General features: G+C 32.7%; 1 protein-coding gene across 1 annotated transcript in view; it reads left to right on the plus strand.

The window, feature by feature from the left end:
- LOC142335551 (monocarboxylate transporter 9-like) overlaps positions 1-16,439 on the plus strand; it is an 80,695-nt gene that overhangs the window by 59,360 nt on the left and 4,896 nt on the right. The window contains exons 3-5 of the mRNA XM_075384087.1: positions 10,945-11,088; positions 11,657-11,992; positions 16,387-16,439. Coding sequence (XP_075240202.1) covers positions 10,945-11,088; positions 11,657-11,992; positions 16,387-16,439 — 533 coding nt within the window. The remainder of the gene's footprint in view (positions 1-10,944; positions 11,089-11,656; positions 11,993-16,386) is intronic.

The following is a 16,439-nucleotide window of genomic DNA, read 5'->3' on the forward strand; positions in this document are numbered from 1 at the left end:
TCAGAAATGATAAAAAAACTTAAAGCTTCAAAGCGATAGTTTGGTAAAAAGATTTATTCGAATTGTCCAGTTCCTCAAAAAAATGCAAAGTTTTGAATTCTATGAGAAACTCAATAAAGGCATTTTAATGGCATTTTTATTAATTTATAAAAATGGCATTTTTATTAATTCATAAAATTTCCAGGTTAGATGACTTCTTCTGTAAAACAACTCTTCTGTTCAAAGTAGATGATCCTGATAACCCTGAAAACTATAGGCCTTTCTCAGTGACAACTTCTCTGTCAAAAATTTTTTAAAGACTGCTGCAAAAACAAATCTTGGAGTTCTTGCATAACAAACGCTGCTATTCAGAAACGCATTTCGGTTTTAGAAACAACTATTCAACAATTGATGCTCTTCTGTATTGCACCGGATCGTTTCGACTGGCTCTTGACATTAACAAAATCATCACAGCTGCTCTTCTTGATTTATCAAAAGCTTTTGATTCCATCAAGCATAAAATTTTGAATGAAAAGTTGACTTCCATGAATTCAGTGAAAATGCTGTAGAGTTACTGATTGATTTCATAACAGATCCTAGGCAGCAAACCATTGCTAACAACGTCAAGTCTGATTGAATAAAACTTTATCAAGGTGTGCCTCAAGGTACAGTATTGGGCCCACTTCTATTTAATCTTCACATAAATGACCTATCGAAAAATATGCCGAGTAACTGTAAAGTTGTGCAGTACGCAGATGACACTTTACTTTTCACAGAACACAAGGATTTGATGCAATGCTTACAAATTCTTGAAGAATCTTGCAAATTAGCTTATCAATACTTCAATATACATTCACTAAACCTTAATGCTGAAAAAACTGAATTAATTGTTATTACAAAGAAAAATAAAAGCACCACCGGAGGGTCAGTTAAAGTTGGCGGTAAGATAATTGAAACCAAAAAGTCAGCAAAATATTTAGGTATCATGATTGATAGTCATTTAAGTTTCGAACAAAAAGTTAAGAAAATTCTTAAGAAAATTGCATGCGGAATTAAACCTCTTTCCGGAATTCAAAAACCGTTCGACATTCAGACTCACCTACTTCATCTACAGTCACTAGCCATCCTCATTATTCTTCAGTACTTCTATCAGGAATAAGTGAAAAACTGATACTTTCACTTTATAAACAAATTAATTGGGCTTTAAAGACCATTACTTATCGCAAAAAGTATGAATCATCGAGAGATTTGAAATTAAAATTCGAAATTATGCCAGCAACTGAATTTTTGAAGTATAAAAGGACCTTCCATTTATGGAAAATATTTAGCGCTCATTTGCCGGCATTTCGGAAAACTAAGTACCCAACCTTCGAAGTAACTAGAAACAAACGAAAAAACAGCTACTTCTGCAAACTGATACCAAGAACTAAATACATGCAGAACTGTTTTTTTTAATACAACTGTTCCCTTATATAACTCGACGTTCAAAAATTTCGGAAAAAATATCCCTACTTGATGCAAAAAACACTTATGAAAAAGATTTCTTTTGAAGATTTTTGCGAAACGTACCAAGTGGCAAAAGCAGTTGTTTCTTGGCGTGATGTGCGTTTTCTTTGGTCCTTCTTTAGTGCATTACAACATTAATTAATGATTTGTGTTGTTGACTCACCTTTATTTTTATCTATAAAGCTAATATTTTATTACCCTACATTACCATTGATAATGTTACCTCTTGACATTGTTTTTTGGATAAATAAAGTGTTACTTTTTTGAGATACTGAGATACGAAAGTTAGGCTCTAAAAAAGCACGAAAATAGCAACAACCAGTGTAATTCTAATAGGAAATAAACCCCACAGAAACAACCCCCCCCCCCACCACGCACACACACACACACACACACACACACATACACACACAACACAGAAATCAAGCCCCACAGAAATGAACCCACAAAGAAATAAAGCGACGCCGAAATAAAGTCCCACATTAAGTTTCAATTTTAGTCGCGATGATATGTTACGTTCTGATGCATAAATATCAATACGACCAAAGGCGCTAGCCCCCGAGGCATGGCCAAATGCGCCAGCTGCTCAGCTAATTGTCAATAGGGGGTTTATTTCCGTGGGGGTGACGTTCCTTGCGTTTTTCCTACCTAAATTTAGGTGCGTTTTTTTCTCGGGAGTTTTTTTCCGAAACGCGTTAGACATGAAGGTAAACATGGGCAAAAGAAATAATAATTAATGCGCGTTTGGTTATTTTGAACTCCATTTTGGTTACAACTCAAGTTCTTAATTACAACTTTCTTCTTTTTTATTCAAACTAGAAGCAATTGACTCCCCACTGGTATGCAAATAGGCCGCTTTCACTCTTTGATGCCGCTTTAAATCACAATTTCGAGCGTAGTTGGTATCTATTTCCGAAATGTCATTTGTGATATTTACTAAGCTGATCCAAATGGTTTTAGTTAATGAGCGCTAAATGTAGCGACTTGAGAACAAGTCAAGAGTTTTTTATTGAGAGGAAGACCTAGAAACTATGTCAATTAAGATGTGCTCTCTTACATTTTAGAAGAGTTTCTTTCTTGTTTTCTCTTGATCTTAAAATTGGGATTCCAAACAAAAAAGTAAGAAAATATAAACAGAATGTTTAAATTTTTACATGTTTTCCAATAAATGAGTTGTACTTAAATTTTTTTCTGCAAGAGATGACATTTTTTGGCTAAATTTCTGTGTCAACTTAACCAAAGTCCCTTTCCCAAAACAATTTGGGAGTTTTTCGATTGCAAGATTTTTATAGTGTGTAGAGTCACTATGGTCCGTTATAGCTCTATGGTTGTTATACAATTTGCGTCAGTGCGATGGCTTTCTTTTGCTCTAAAGGGACTTTTCCAATCTTGACAGTCTTTTATATGAGAAACTTTTGTTTCGCAGCAATTAACTTTCGACTTATTGTTCCGACCCCACTTGTGGGGGGAGGAACTATATACTCAAATTGGTTATTTTTTGTTCAGATAATTTTGGCCGATCGTTATATTCATTGTAGAGAAATGTGAGTGGTATCATTAAAAAGCTCATCCACCGTAGAATTTGAAATTAAAAAGATTTTTTTGAATTTAGTTTCTTTCGAGGAGTTATCGAGGTTTAAACTTTCATGTGAACACGGGATATTTGGTTCACTTTTGATCACTTATACCAAAATTTTTGTTCGAATTAACACTTTTTCTAAGAAAATTTTAACTCAAAATTTCATTTCACGCCACAAAATAAATCAATTTTGCGTTCTTAGTAGACGAAAGGCGATTAAAAGACTAGTTCTGGTCTCATAGGCAAGTTTACTAAAAAAAATCAAAATCTATTTGAGAGCTTTTTTTAAGAAAATTTTGCATTTATTTTTTTGTTTTTTCAAGTCACCTAGAGACTAGCCACTTTTGATATCAAACTTAGGTCAGTGACAAACCTCAATTTCAATCAAATGAAGCCCAATGAACAAAAAACTTGTTTCGAAGGAATCGCTCACGTTTTTTTTTTTGGATTCGTATCTCAGTTTTCGTTATTTTAAATGAAATTTTGATTTTTTTTGAGGTTTTACTAACATTTTGGAATCCTATGGCATAAAGTCGTTGATTAAAAGTGCAGTAGGTTTTGTCATATGAGCATTACGTGAACCTATCCAGTGCTTGAGTGGACAGCTAATGGATGTTAAGAATTTGAAAATATAATTTCAATTTTTTTAATATTAACCAATTATAAACTTATTTTTGTGAACTGTAGGTCAATCTCAGTAATGACAGGACTCCCCGCCTTCCTATTGCAACCAAAATTAATCTCGTTGGCGATTTTATCTTCTCACAATTGGTTCTATGACTTCATTGCCACAAGATTTCATTTTTTTTTAATTTTTGGGAGTTTCGTTTTATTGGTTCCCTTTGAAATCTTATCACGTTATCCTATTATTGATGGCTCGTATTATTTTACGTTCATTGGATCATAAATAAAATTTTCAACGATAAAAACTTATGTTTTAAATGGCTTCAACACTTTCTTCTCACAATCTTCTACAAAATTTTTTGTTTTTGCCTGTATTTGTTGTTGTTTTCATAGTCATAATTATTGTTATGTCTTAATAATTACCTATGCCTGACAAACATCTTTTTCCTCAACTTGAGGCATAATTGAGCGTATTTATTGACTTCTGTTGAAAGCTATTGAATTTAATGGCTGTTAAGACTTTAAAAATGCTTTTTTGAAAAATGTTTTTGAACTTTAATCAATCTTGAACCTATTTTTGAGAACTGTGAGTCACTCTCAGTAATGAAAGAATCCTTTACTTTCTAGTTAAACAAAAATTTATCTATTTAGCGGTTTCGTCTCCTATCTATTGGTTTTCTGACTTCGATGCACTTGTTTTCATAATTTTTCATGAATTTTTGGACCTTTTTTCGTAATTTTGGTTTCTTTTGAAATCTTATTACATTATCCTGGTATTGATACTTCCCATTGGCCTAAAGAATATTTTCAATGGTTCGTACAAAATGTTTTCAGAGAAATGCTTACGGTTTAAATGGCTTCGACACTTTCTTCTCTCACTTTTCTACTTAGTTTTTGAATTTTTCCTGTATTTGTTGTTATTTTAACAATCGAAGACATGTTGTAATGTCTTTTTAAAAAATTTTGAATTATAAACATTCTTGTTGGCACATCGAGGCACGGATTAGCGTATTTAATGACTTCCGTTGGAAGCTATTGAACTTAATGGCTTTGATACCAGGGGTTTTCTCGAAAAATTCGTGGTTTAAATATTTTTGTTTGTTTGTTGTTTTTCAAGTTATTTTGTAACAATGAAAACAATCCCATAGTTGTTAAAAACTAATTGAAAATAGAAAATTTTTTACTGAAAGTTCCTTCTCTAATGGCTTCGTCACTTTTCTCGCTCAGTTTTTTTGAATTTGCTGTTTTGCCTTTTTTCCTCAGGTAGCCGTAAAATGCTGACCGGTCTCATAAACTTGTAATTGACGATTAAATGAATGATGTTACCCGATGTTACGCGTCTTCATAAAGTTTTTTGAGTGGTGTGTTTGTGTTTCTTTTTATTTTCTTTTTATCACATTCAGGTAATAACAGATCCCAATGATTTTCAAAAGTGGCCCAAATGAACTTTTTTTCATTCTTTCAGTATACTTTTAGCTGAATTACTATAAATAAAAATTGAAATAAAAAACATAATATTCAGATAATAGTTAATGATTTTAATGGCTTCAATAATTTGTATTTTCGCAAATTGTTCGTAATTTTTTGAGATTTTCTGCATCTTTAGTCCGTTCCTATGGCTTAGTCTAGCCAAAAAGAGATCACATTGAATTCCTATTGACTCTTTAGTAAATTTATCTAGAATTATTTTGTTACATTGTGTTGATTGACTATGTTAATTGATTTTTGATTATAAACTCGTTTTTTTTGTCGACTTGTTGCCTTTTCCCATTAAAGAAAACATCCATCTGCTTCATAGTTAGAAAAAACTTGATTTGTGTAGTTAAGGTTTTATCTGATGGCATTTTGAGGTTGTTACTAGGTGCTTTTAAATTTAGATATTGGTTTTTTTGCCATGAAATTTTTGTTTTTGCTTATTGTTTTGTTTGTTGTTTTTTCTCTTTGTCTTTTTAATGGCAGATCTCGTGAGCGCTGCAAAGAGACATGGCATTATACAATTCAATCAGTAGTTAGAATTTGTAACAATTTTTTAAAACTCGTTTAACATCTATTTTTGTTTTCTCTTCATTTGGTTGACATTTAGGTCAAAAATGTAGATATGCTCGGGTCGGAACATCATGTGCGAACGCACATTAACGAGCCTCCTTGTTTGATTTTATATTAAAAAAGAAAACGATGGGTAAACGACGGGATGGAAAGTTGAAAAAGGGAGAGAAGCTGAGATCATGCAAAAATTTATATTTCTTCTGAACTCAACTCTTGCATGATTATTCCGAAATCTTCCAAGATGAAAAATTTTGTTGAAAGTTCTTGAAAGATAACCATTTTTGTCAAAACATAATTTAAAATCTTGCAAGAAGCCCTTTTTTGCAAAAATAAGGCAAGATCTTGCAAGAAAACCATTTTTTAAACAAAACTTTTGCAAGATCTTGCAAGATAACATTTTTTTAAACAAAACATTGCAAGCTGTTGCAAGATAACCATTTTTACAAATGTATTGCAAGATCTTGGAAGATAACCATTTTTTAACAAAAATATTGCAATATCTTTCAAAATAACTAGCTTTTGCAAAAATATAGCAAGATCTTGTAAGATAACCTTTTTTACAAAATATTGCAAGCTGTTGCAAGACAACCATTTTTTTTCAAAAGTATTGCAAGATCTTGCAGGAAAACTATTTTTTGCAAAAACATTGCAAAATCTTGCAAGATAACATTTTTTAACAAAAATTTTGCAAGATCTTGCAAGACGACAGTTCGGCGTCAAGTAGATTATCCACTACTCTTTGTCATCTGCTAAAATGATGAGAAAAACACGTCGTCACGTCGCTAATAAGGGCTTCACCTTTTTTGTTTTGTGGTTCTCAAAAAACTGTTTAAAGTTTTGTAACCTGAGCGTTCTGGCGGTTCTGGCAAATTTGCTATCAAGGAAATGGTTTTAGTAAATAAACCTACAAAATGTTTTCTTTTCTTTACTTATGAAGCAAACTTGAATCCGGTATTGGTGAGCTTAGATTTATTATGATGCATCTCAAAACAATAAGTCGCAAGTTCTAGTCAAGATACAAATTGATCCATTTATTGGTAATGGGTTTTTAAGTTGCGCAATTCGTATAAAATAAAAATTTTTCTATTTTGATTCCCACTGATAAAGTGTCTATTAAAAACGTATTTTGGGTTATACAACCGACGGGATGCAAATGGTAGTGTTCAAACAATAAACTCTAATTTATTATTTCTTTGCAAAAAATTTTTAAAAAGCTATCGGGAACTTTGATTCACTGAGAATATACGAAAATAATTTGAGAGGTGTGTCATAAAATCTCATATAATGGAAAAATGCAAATTATTGAGTACCTTTTTAATCCGGGAAACCAATTTTTTTTTTTGAAAGTTGTGTTTTTGTTTATAAAATAATGAGCGCACTTATGCAATAAATAAAATCTACTTCTCTTTTGTTCATTAGAAAACTATTTAGATTGTATTCAATCTAAACAGTTTTCTAATGAACAAAAGAGAAGTTGATTTTAATTATAGCATAAGTGCGCCCATTATTTTATTTAAAAAAACACAACTTTCAATAATAAAATTTGGTTTCTCGGATTAAAAAGGTAATGAATTTTTTGCATTTTTCCATTGAAAAAAATAAAATGTGACTAAAGGGAAGTCATTTTTTAAACGCAAAGTATTTTGTTCAACAAGCAGGAGCAACCAGGACCAAAATGAACAAAATATTTCCCACTTATTTCGTTTTCTTTTTTCTTTTCTCTGGAAAAACAGTTTAGATTTCCTGTTAATCAGGAATAGCTAACTTGTTTATTTGGATACGGCTGCTGGCATTCAGAATTAGAGAAATTAACTACAAGATACTCCGTTTTTTTAAAATTATTTCAAGCAAGTGAAAAAAAGCAGAAAATGAATTTTTTCCTGTTTCCCTTTTTATTAATGTGCAGTGTTTTTCAGTTTTTTGCAGTACCACTCAAATAAGTAAATTTTAAGTTTTCGTAAGATCGAAAATCATTTGATTTTAAAATACTAAAGATTGTTCTTTAGAGGAGGCGAAGGAACCCGTGAAAAATATTTTTTAATTGTATTTTTAATATTCGACTTTTGACTAACTGTTTTTAAAGGTTAAATGGCAATTATCGCCTTGGTCTTTTTTGTTCTCTAATCAAAGTTTACTATTTCAAATTTTATGGTAATTCTGCTCATTTTCTCTACGATAAGTTAACAAAAAGAGAAAAGTTGACAGAAAAAGCAGGCCTTGCATACATATTCCCAATTTTGAAGAACTTTGGAACAATTACAATGAAAAAATTATTTGCTTTAGAATCCTTTCAAATATCTGTTCATCCACCCCTATTGAATTTTCATTTAACTTTAATGTACCTCAACAATTTTCAGAAACTTCAATTTTTGAAACAGCAAATTCAATAAAATCTGTTTTGTAAATTTATAAAAACGTAACTTTCAATAATATAATAACTCTACCTTTCTTGGATCAAAAAGAAAAAATAAAGAAAAACGTAACTTTCAATAAAAACGTAACTTTCATTAAAAACGTAACTTTCAATAATATAATAACTCTACCTTTCTTGGATCAAAAAGAAAAAAAAAGAAAAAAAAGATATTTTAAAAAATTCCAAAATTCTTTTCCATCAAATTTTACTTTGTTCAATGGCAAAAGCCATTGAACAAAGTAAAATTTGATGGAAAAGAATTTTGGAATTTTTTAAAATATCTTTTCATCCACCACCATTAAAGTTTCATTTAACTTTAACGCACCTGATTACCTTTAGGAGCTTCACGTTCAGAATGATTTTGTTGTCCATTTTTCATAATCAGGTCAAAACGGGTTTAAAAATTTTCCAGAGATTTTTTATCTTACATAATGTATCTTATATAATACATGATTTTGTATCCTGAATAATTAACATGATCTTGATTCTAAGTTACATAATTTAATTATCAAAATTGAAATCTGATAAGTTTTTCCTTGTGTAAATTTTGCTCGATTGCGGTAAATTTTTTTCTTAGAACTAACCTGGTCAGAAAACTTAAAATAATATATCTGTGAAAAGGATTTAAAAAAATAATATATCTGTGAAAAGGATTTAAAAAATTCTAGTCTGGGGTTTTTATGGACTTAGATTACACGTCAATCTTCAGAGTCATTTTAAACATAGCAATAAAAAAAGAGAAGTTCTAGAATTAAATTTTGCTCTCCAATCAAAAATAAAAATAGATGGTAGAGTTTACAACTAAAGTAGTCTGGGCTCAGATTGGTAACTGATTTTAATGGCAAAGAAGCTTGAAAGCACTTAATTGGACACTTCTGTTTACAGTTTTTTTAATCTGCGATAACTTCAAAGTTCATTCAATTTTCAACAGAAAGCCAAGAACTTCATTAGTTTATCTCTATTTCAATTCATACTGGCGAACTAGAACCTTGTGCCTAATGGTTTTGTTTATTTCTTTATAGATATATCTGCTTTTGCACTAGTCGAAACTAGCAACTCTAATACAGAAGCTGGCCTTTTAATCCATAAAATGGCATCATCAAACCATAATTTGGAATTTTCTGTTTATTAGATTGTTTAATAAACTATTTTCAGTTGCAACTTGAAAGTAACAAAGACCATTGGCTGGTGCTAGGAAAATTGGCCAACAGGGCGTTTAGCCGACTAGAAAAAAATGAGAAATATAGCCGACAGTTTTATCCTAATTGGTCAAAAAAGTCTCATTGGTCCATGAATCAGTAGTTCGGCGGACCATTATCTTTGGTGTGCGGTCGGGTGACGCTCCACTCGGCCTCTCCGTGGCCGCAACCACCCCCCTGGCGGTGGGGGGGGGATTGGTTGCGACCTCGGATAGACCTTCGTTCCTCTAGTTGACGGTATATTTGTTCGCTTACGAAATAGTGATTTAAATTGGCCCATCACAGCTTCAGAATTAATTTTATCGCTCATTTTACTTAAATTATCGGCTAAATTTCTCATTTTTGGTTGTCGGCTAAACACCCTGTCGGCCAATACGGTGGCCACCCCATTGGATATTCACAGTTCCTACAGTGGGTTTTTGTACACTTTTGATGCCCTGCCACCTCCCTCGTTTCAAATAGATAGACCAGTGTTTATCTTCAGAGGAAATTAAAACGACAAGCCCAAATTTCATCAATTTTCTAGAAAGATTTTCATGTTTTTGTCAAAATTTTACATTTTAGTCAGTATAGGTTGTAATTTGTTTTTGTTGGCTCTGCACATCCCACTGATAGTTATCCCTTCTAAACATTCGCTTACAAATTGCAGTACTTCACATAATATGAAGTAGTTCCCTGTCTCTCCCGAGTATAAAGATGGAGAGCAATGAATATATTGGGTGACAAAATTGAAGATCTGAATTGGGTATCAATACTGACGAATAATGCTTTTTTGAGTAACGCCTTTTTATATACTTTTTTGACTTTGGATCATTTATTCTCTAATATAACGTAATAGTTTCTAATCGATAAAAAATGATTAAAGATAAAGGTTCAGTGACTTCATCCATCCAGTACGTTAGAGGACATTTATTTCTGAGGTCCTTCAGTTCCCAACTGTACGCAAACCATACTGTCTTGACGCGGGTTAATTTCCAAGATTACTGCAATAAGACAACTCTGTCAAAATAGCCCTTCTGGATATCTCAATACTCTTCATGGATGACAAGTTTTTATGGTTTTGCAACCTGATTGTGTGAGTTTATCGGCAAAACTTGAATAGAATAGACTGTTTTGTCTTAATGTACGGGTAGATATGAGCTAATGTAATGTCATTCTACGAACTGATTATGAATGACAAGCATTATTTCTATAACCAAGTAAGTCAACCATTCAAGATCTGCTTCTTTCCCATTATAGCCCCTCCCCAGATTACCTATTTGGTCACATAACCTATTGGCCCAATCATGGTAACTATACCATAATGGTGGGGGGCTATAATGGGAGAGACCCCAAAATTTTGTTTGTTATTCTATCATTGGCGGGAAAAATTTAGGAGCGAGAACAGGAGCAATACCTCAAAAGGTGACGAGAGAGGTTCAATTGTTGATTTTACTGAACTGATAATAACAACAATGATTGGTTGTGAACTCAGATTCCATTATTTCAACATTATTTCGGGTAAAAAATTTAAGGGTTATATCTTTGTGCAATTCCTGAAAGGTAGTCGGAAGAGTAGAGTTGGGGTGAGTTTTTTTTCAAACGTATGTTGATTGCAGGTCCCGTGAGCAGTGCCCTGGAGAACTTGTATGGGGCGAGGGGGGTGACAGTGATCGGGACCATAATGGCCTCTATTGGCTTTATCCTGTCAACCATCTCCCCAAACATCACCTACTTCATCCTATGCTGGGGGGTACTAGGAGGTATGTGCTGTTTTATTTCACGTATGATCTATGCCTTTAGAAAACACTTTTAAAATGTATGATCATTCTCTTTCGCCTCCCAAAGATGTCTTCCTTTTACATACAAATCTGATTTTTTCACAGCTCCAACTGAAGACAAATTTCAATTTCGGATAGTTTTTTCTCTTTCTTCTTTCTGCTTAGTGCGCGTAGAGCGTCTAATTCCCCCCTCCCCCTCCCCCCTCCCCCGCCCTCCGTTGATCATATACCATAATAGTGAGCTAAAATGTTGAGAAGGGAGTACAATTTTCTCATCTCCCGATCGTTTCATACAAAATAACTGAGCAAGCAGTTAGAAAGTGAACATATATTCTACCCTCCTTTCAACGACATTAATTTAGCAATCCATCTAATTCTTCACACTATAAATTTAAGTTTGAAGAACCTAAATTTTACAAACTTGACACCAGAATTGGGCACTAAATTCGCAGGTTAAGATACGATGCTAGTTCGGAATCATTTTTTTTTTTGGGGGGGGGGGGGGGTGGGAAGGGGCCAGAATTATTTTGCATTATACGTTCTTTCACAGGTTGTGGCTTCGGATTAGTCTATCTACCCTCGATCGTGGTGGCCAGTCACTGGTTCCAGGCCAAACGGGGCACTGCAATGGGATTCATTGTGTCTGGATCAGGAATGGGTGCATCTGTCATGTCCAAGGTAGTCGTATTCCTCTTCTCAACTTACGACTGGCGTGGAGTAGTGTGGATTTTGGTGGGTTTGATACTGAACATGGTGGCTATGGGCACTTTGTTTCGACCAATCAGAGCCTCCGATTTCCCAATGGGTGGAAAAGACGAGAGCGAGGGAGTGGACGATGATCAGCCGGTTCCAGTTGTGAGAAACACATACATTGCTGATGCGGCAGGTGAACAATTATTTTCCTCTAACAATTAATCGGGTGAAAAATGTGTTCAGAAATCATGCGTTCATTGTTCTGAAAACTGCTCAATATCGGGACAAAAATTAAAATGGAATTAATTTGCAAATTGCAACAAGTGCGCAAACTTTTAGAAAAGCTCTAAAACTTGACTTGGTCATCTTGTTCGACAAAGTTCATGCTGTTTGCAGAATACATGCACGTGTCCTGATGCATAGCTTTGTTTCTTTGGTTCAATAGCACCCCCCCCCCCCCCCCCCTAGTCCTCTATAAAATTGGACTGGGTTTTACAATAGATCACACTACAGAAAATCTCTTATTTATTCCAGTTAAATCCAATTGAGAATAAAATTGAAGACTAAGATAAGAAGTCTAAAAACATGTTTTTTCTGTGACTTTCTTTCAATTTAGACTTAACTTAGGGACTGAAAGATTAAGAACAGGAGAATAAATAAATTGTACAATTTTTAGTTATGGGTTAAGTCAGTGACAGGTGTTTTGTACTATTGGGAAATATGACAGAGCAAATGTTTTCTGTCAAAATTCTCTCTCAACACAATAAAATTGATCAACTTGGATTTCCAGGCTGTTCAATTTCACTTTGAGCAATAAACTTATTCTGTCACACATGCTTTCAACAAAAACATACCTGGAGCAAAAGAAATCACAGTTTTTGGAAGTTAAGATATCTCACGAAGCAATCATAGCCTCTCTATCACATTCAAGATCATAGGAGGCGGCTTTTAAACTGACTTCATTGTGAAATACGCGCTTGCCATGCAGCTTCATTTTTTCTCGCGGATCTTGGTCAGTGTTCTAAGAAACTTTTTCCTTTTTCGCTGTTTTTGTTCCGACACCACTTTAGTGGGGAGGGAGGAACTATATACTCATATATGTTTATTTTGTTCAGTCAATTTTGGCCGACCAATACATTCATCGTACAGATTTGTGAGTGGTATCATTAAAAAGCACGTACATCCTAAAATATGGAAAAAAAAAGATTTTCTCGAATTTTGTTTTTTACAGGGAGTTATTGAGGTTTAAAATTTGAGTATTTGACAGTTTTTATTCACCTTTTCCGTATTATTTGCTAAAATTTGGATAAATTTTGCTAAAATAATTTAAAATAAGTTCAAATTTTTAACGGTAGAGATTTATTGTTGCCCTTAGAGATAGAAGATCGTTATTGAAAAGTTTGATTAGAGATTTATTTGGCCAAAAAATTTGATAACTTTTTTCAAAATTCAGATCTTTTTCATCAAAAATGGCAACAAACAGACTTTTTGGTCCACTTTGTTTAAATTTGCCGAAATTGGAGAGCTAGAAATCACTGGCACAATCTCTTTAAATAACAAAAGGAGCTAGTGGAAGTTCGGCGCCCTAAAGTCTTCTGGAATTAAATTTTTGCCGTTTTTTGCAAATTTAACTCTATAATTATACAAATAGCATCATCGTTTTTTTTATTTTTGAAATATTTCAGTTAGCGATTGGTCTAAATCGCAAACATTTGAAACACTTGGGTGGTTTGTTGGACGAGCGTCAAAATCAGGGATCAGGGATAGATTTGATATCATCATGGTTTCTTACAATGAGATTTTTTTTAGTTTTCATTTGGGTGCTGCATATTTCATAAATATGTTAAGATATAGTTTGGTGGATATCGTTTGTTTTCAGAGAACCTAATGATTTTTATGGCTTTTAGGAAGAGTTTTAGAAAACATTTACTGATTTCTTGTGTTTTACTTTCAATTGTTATTATTTTGCAGTCTGAATACAAATTGGAAACAATCAAAGATCTAGATGGCTTCCTCACGAGTTGTAGGTGAAAATCTACAATGCAGTCAGTTATTATCTAATGTCTCTTATGAAATTAAATATATTTGTTTTAAGAAAAATTCAGTGATTTTTTGAACTTATCAATTTTTTATTTCTGCTTTTAGATTAATCTCACTATAAACAAGCCAAACATTTTTTCACATAAAAAACAAACTAATTTTTGTGGCGAACGTTTTTTTAAAAAAAGAATAGGCTTCTTGTTACTAATTGTTTTTACACAAAAATTTGTGATTTTTGATCCTAATTGCCCATTTTTGCTGTTGTTTTTGTTTCTTTTTCATTTTCACATTAGTTAACAATCTAGCTGAAAAAACCATTATGGAATTTTTATTTGAATAAATATATATTGTGTTTGCATATACAAAATTTTTTTGCATAGCTTATGGTTTTAAGGGGTGCGACACCGTACTTTAATTTTATCCTCTATTTTTATGGCCTCTATTTATTGTTAATTTTTGTTGTCTCATGCCAGATACTGGTTGATGAATGGTCTCAATGGCCAACTATAGATAAATAAGTGATTTCAATTTATAGCTAATGATTTTGTTAACTTTTAAATTAAGTTTTTTTCAAAAAAAAAGAAGTTTTCTGCAATTTATCTCTTTCTGTTCTGATTTTCCTCTTTTTTCGTTTTATTACAATTTTGTATCCTTTTTTAATATAGCAATATTGATATTGAGAGATCTCGTTAAAATTTTTGGCTAAACCAAGCAAAAAATTTTCTGTCGGTTAAACGTTTTGACTGATGTCTTTAGGGATTATACAATTTTTTTCAGAAGAATTTTGTGTGTTTCAAATGCTTTTCAATTTTTGTGGTTCTTTTTATTGTCTTTTTGAGTTAATCGTCTCACAAATAGACTTCATTATACTCCATCAAGAGTCAAGTTCAGACAGATTTTTATTGCAGTTGTTGATTTAATTGCTTCAGCACTGTGATATTGTGAAACTGTTTGCAAAGTTTTGTGATTCTGTTGATATTTTTTGTTGTTGTTTTGTAATTTTATGACTTAGTCCCAATAATAAAAGGCACAAATACTTTTCTAACACTTTGAAAGATAAACTGTCTATTCTTTTAATTGCAACCTTTGTTTTTTTTTTGAGTTTTGAAAACAATTATTTGTGAAAGAAGTCAAGGGATCTTTGAGCTTTGCCAATAGTTTTTTTTGTTAAATTGTCGCTTAGTATCTCTAAAAACAAATGACATCCCTTATCTTTTGATCTCTAAAACTCGATTTTTATTACAGTTTTGTTTTTCATGAATTATTGGTGATTTTTGCTTAATCGCCCATTTTTGTAGGTTCATGTTTTCTTTTCACAGTATCACAATATGGGTGGTTTATGGCTATTTGAAAAAACGCAATCAATAATTGTTCGGAGCTTGTTTTTAGTAAACAACCTAATGTTCAATTGACTGGGATACCGTTTCTGTGAAAATTTTAAATTTTTCTTTTTGCTATTTTGTCATTCTTTTTGTAGTCTTATGACATATCCTGGATAATGGGAGGTCTCACTCACTCTCTGTTGAAGAATAAATGAATTTCTCAATGATTTCAGTTTGTGCACAATGTTTCTAATCGGCTTGACGTTAATTCTTTTCAAGAAAACAATGTTTTATTAAACTTTGCTCTTTTTGTCATTTCGTGTCGATTTATTACCAAGTCCCATTGAGGAAAAGTCTCATAAGTACAGGTTAATCTTCTACGCATAAGTTTTATCTGATGCCTTTTTGATTTGGTTATTAATTGTTTTAAAGAAATGACAACGAGTTTTGGTCGTAATCAATATTTGTAATTATTTGATTTTATCGCTGTCTTTTCTGTTAATCATATTAATGACAGGTCTCCTCGGCCCTCTAAGCTCAATTGTTTTATTCAGTTAGTCATTTGTTTAAGGTTATGTTAATTTTTTAATCTCTTCCTCATTTGGTAGACAATTAAGTGAAATATGTAGATGAGCGGGGGTCAGAACATTATGTGCGAACGCAAATTACCGAGCCTCCTTGTTTCTTTGTATTTTCAGTTCTAGAGTTGGTGCTTTTACTCTCCCCTGAATGCTATATGCATTGCTCCAGTATTATTGTTATCTAGAGAAGCAATTTATTGACGCCAAAAATTGGGCCTTAGCTGGTTTTTGGGAAGTGTCCTCGAGCGCTTTTAGTTCCTAAGAAAGCTCAAATATTTTCTTTTTTTTTTGTCTTTTCTTTCAATTTTTTGCTATAAAACAATTGACGTTTTTGCAGCAGCTTACAAAAAAGCATAATGTGTTGCAAAGGCACGTTTTTGCGATATCATTTCAACCCCCCCCCCCCCTCTTCTTGGTTTTTAAAATTATCCATGAACTCTATCGGCTCAGTTTTTCGAAACTCTTATTTTTCGAAGCTCCAATTTATTGAAGCTAATTTTTCGAAGCTCCCACGTATGCATTAAAAGCACGTAAAAGAGAGTAGTATTGCTATACTTCTTTTTCGTTTTGTCTCTATTATGATGACCTCTTTTCTAATGATCTCTTCTAACTTAATGTTTTCTAGTTTCCCTTTACCCTTTTAGCCAGTAACTACGACATCTCAGCTGGTATGATGTATGGGTCCCGGGGAAACATC

The sequence above is a fragment of the Convolutriloba macropyga genome, chromosome 2 (genome assembly GCF_964194025.1).
Source record: "Convolutriloba macropyga chromosome 2, txConMacr16.3, whole genome shotgun sequence".
Taxonomy (NCBI): Eukaryota; Metazoa; Xenacoelomorpha; order Acoela; family Convolutidae; genus Convolutriloba; species Convolutriloba macropyga.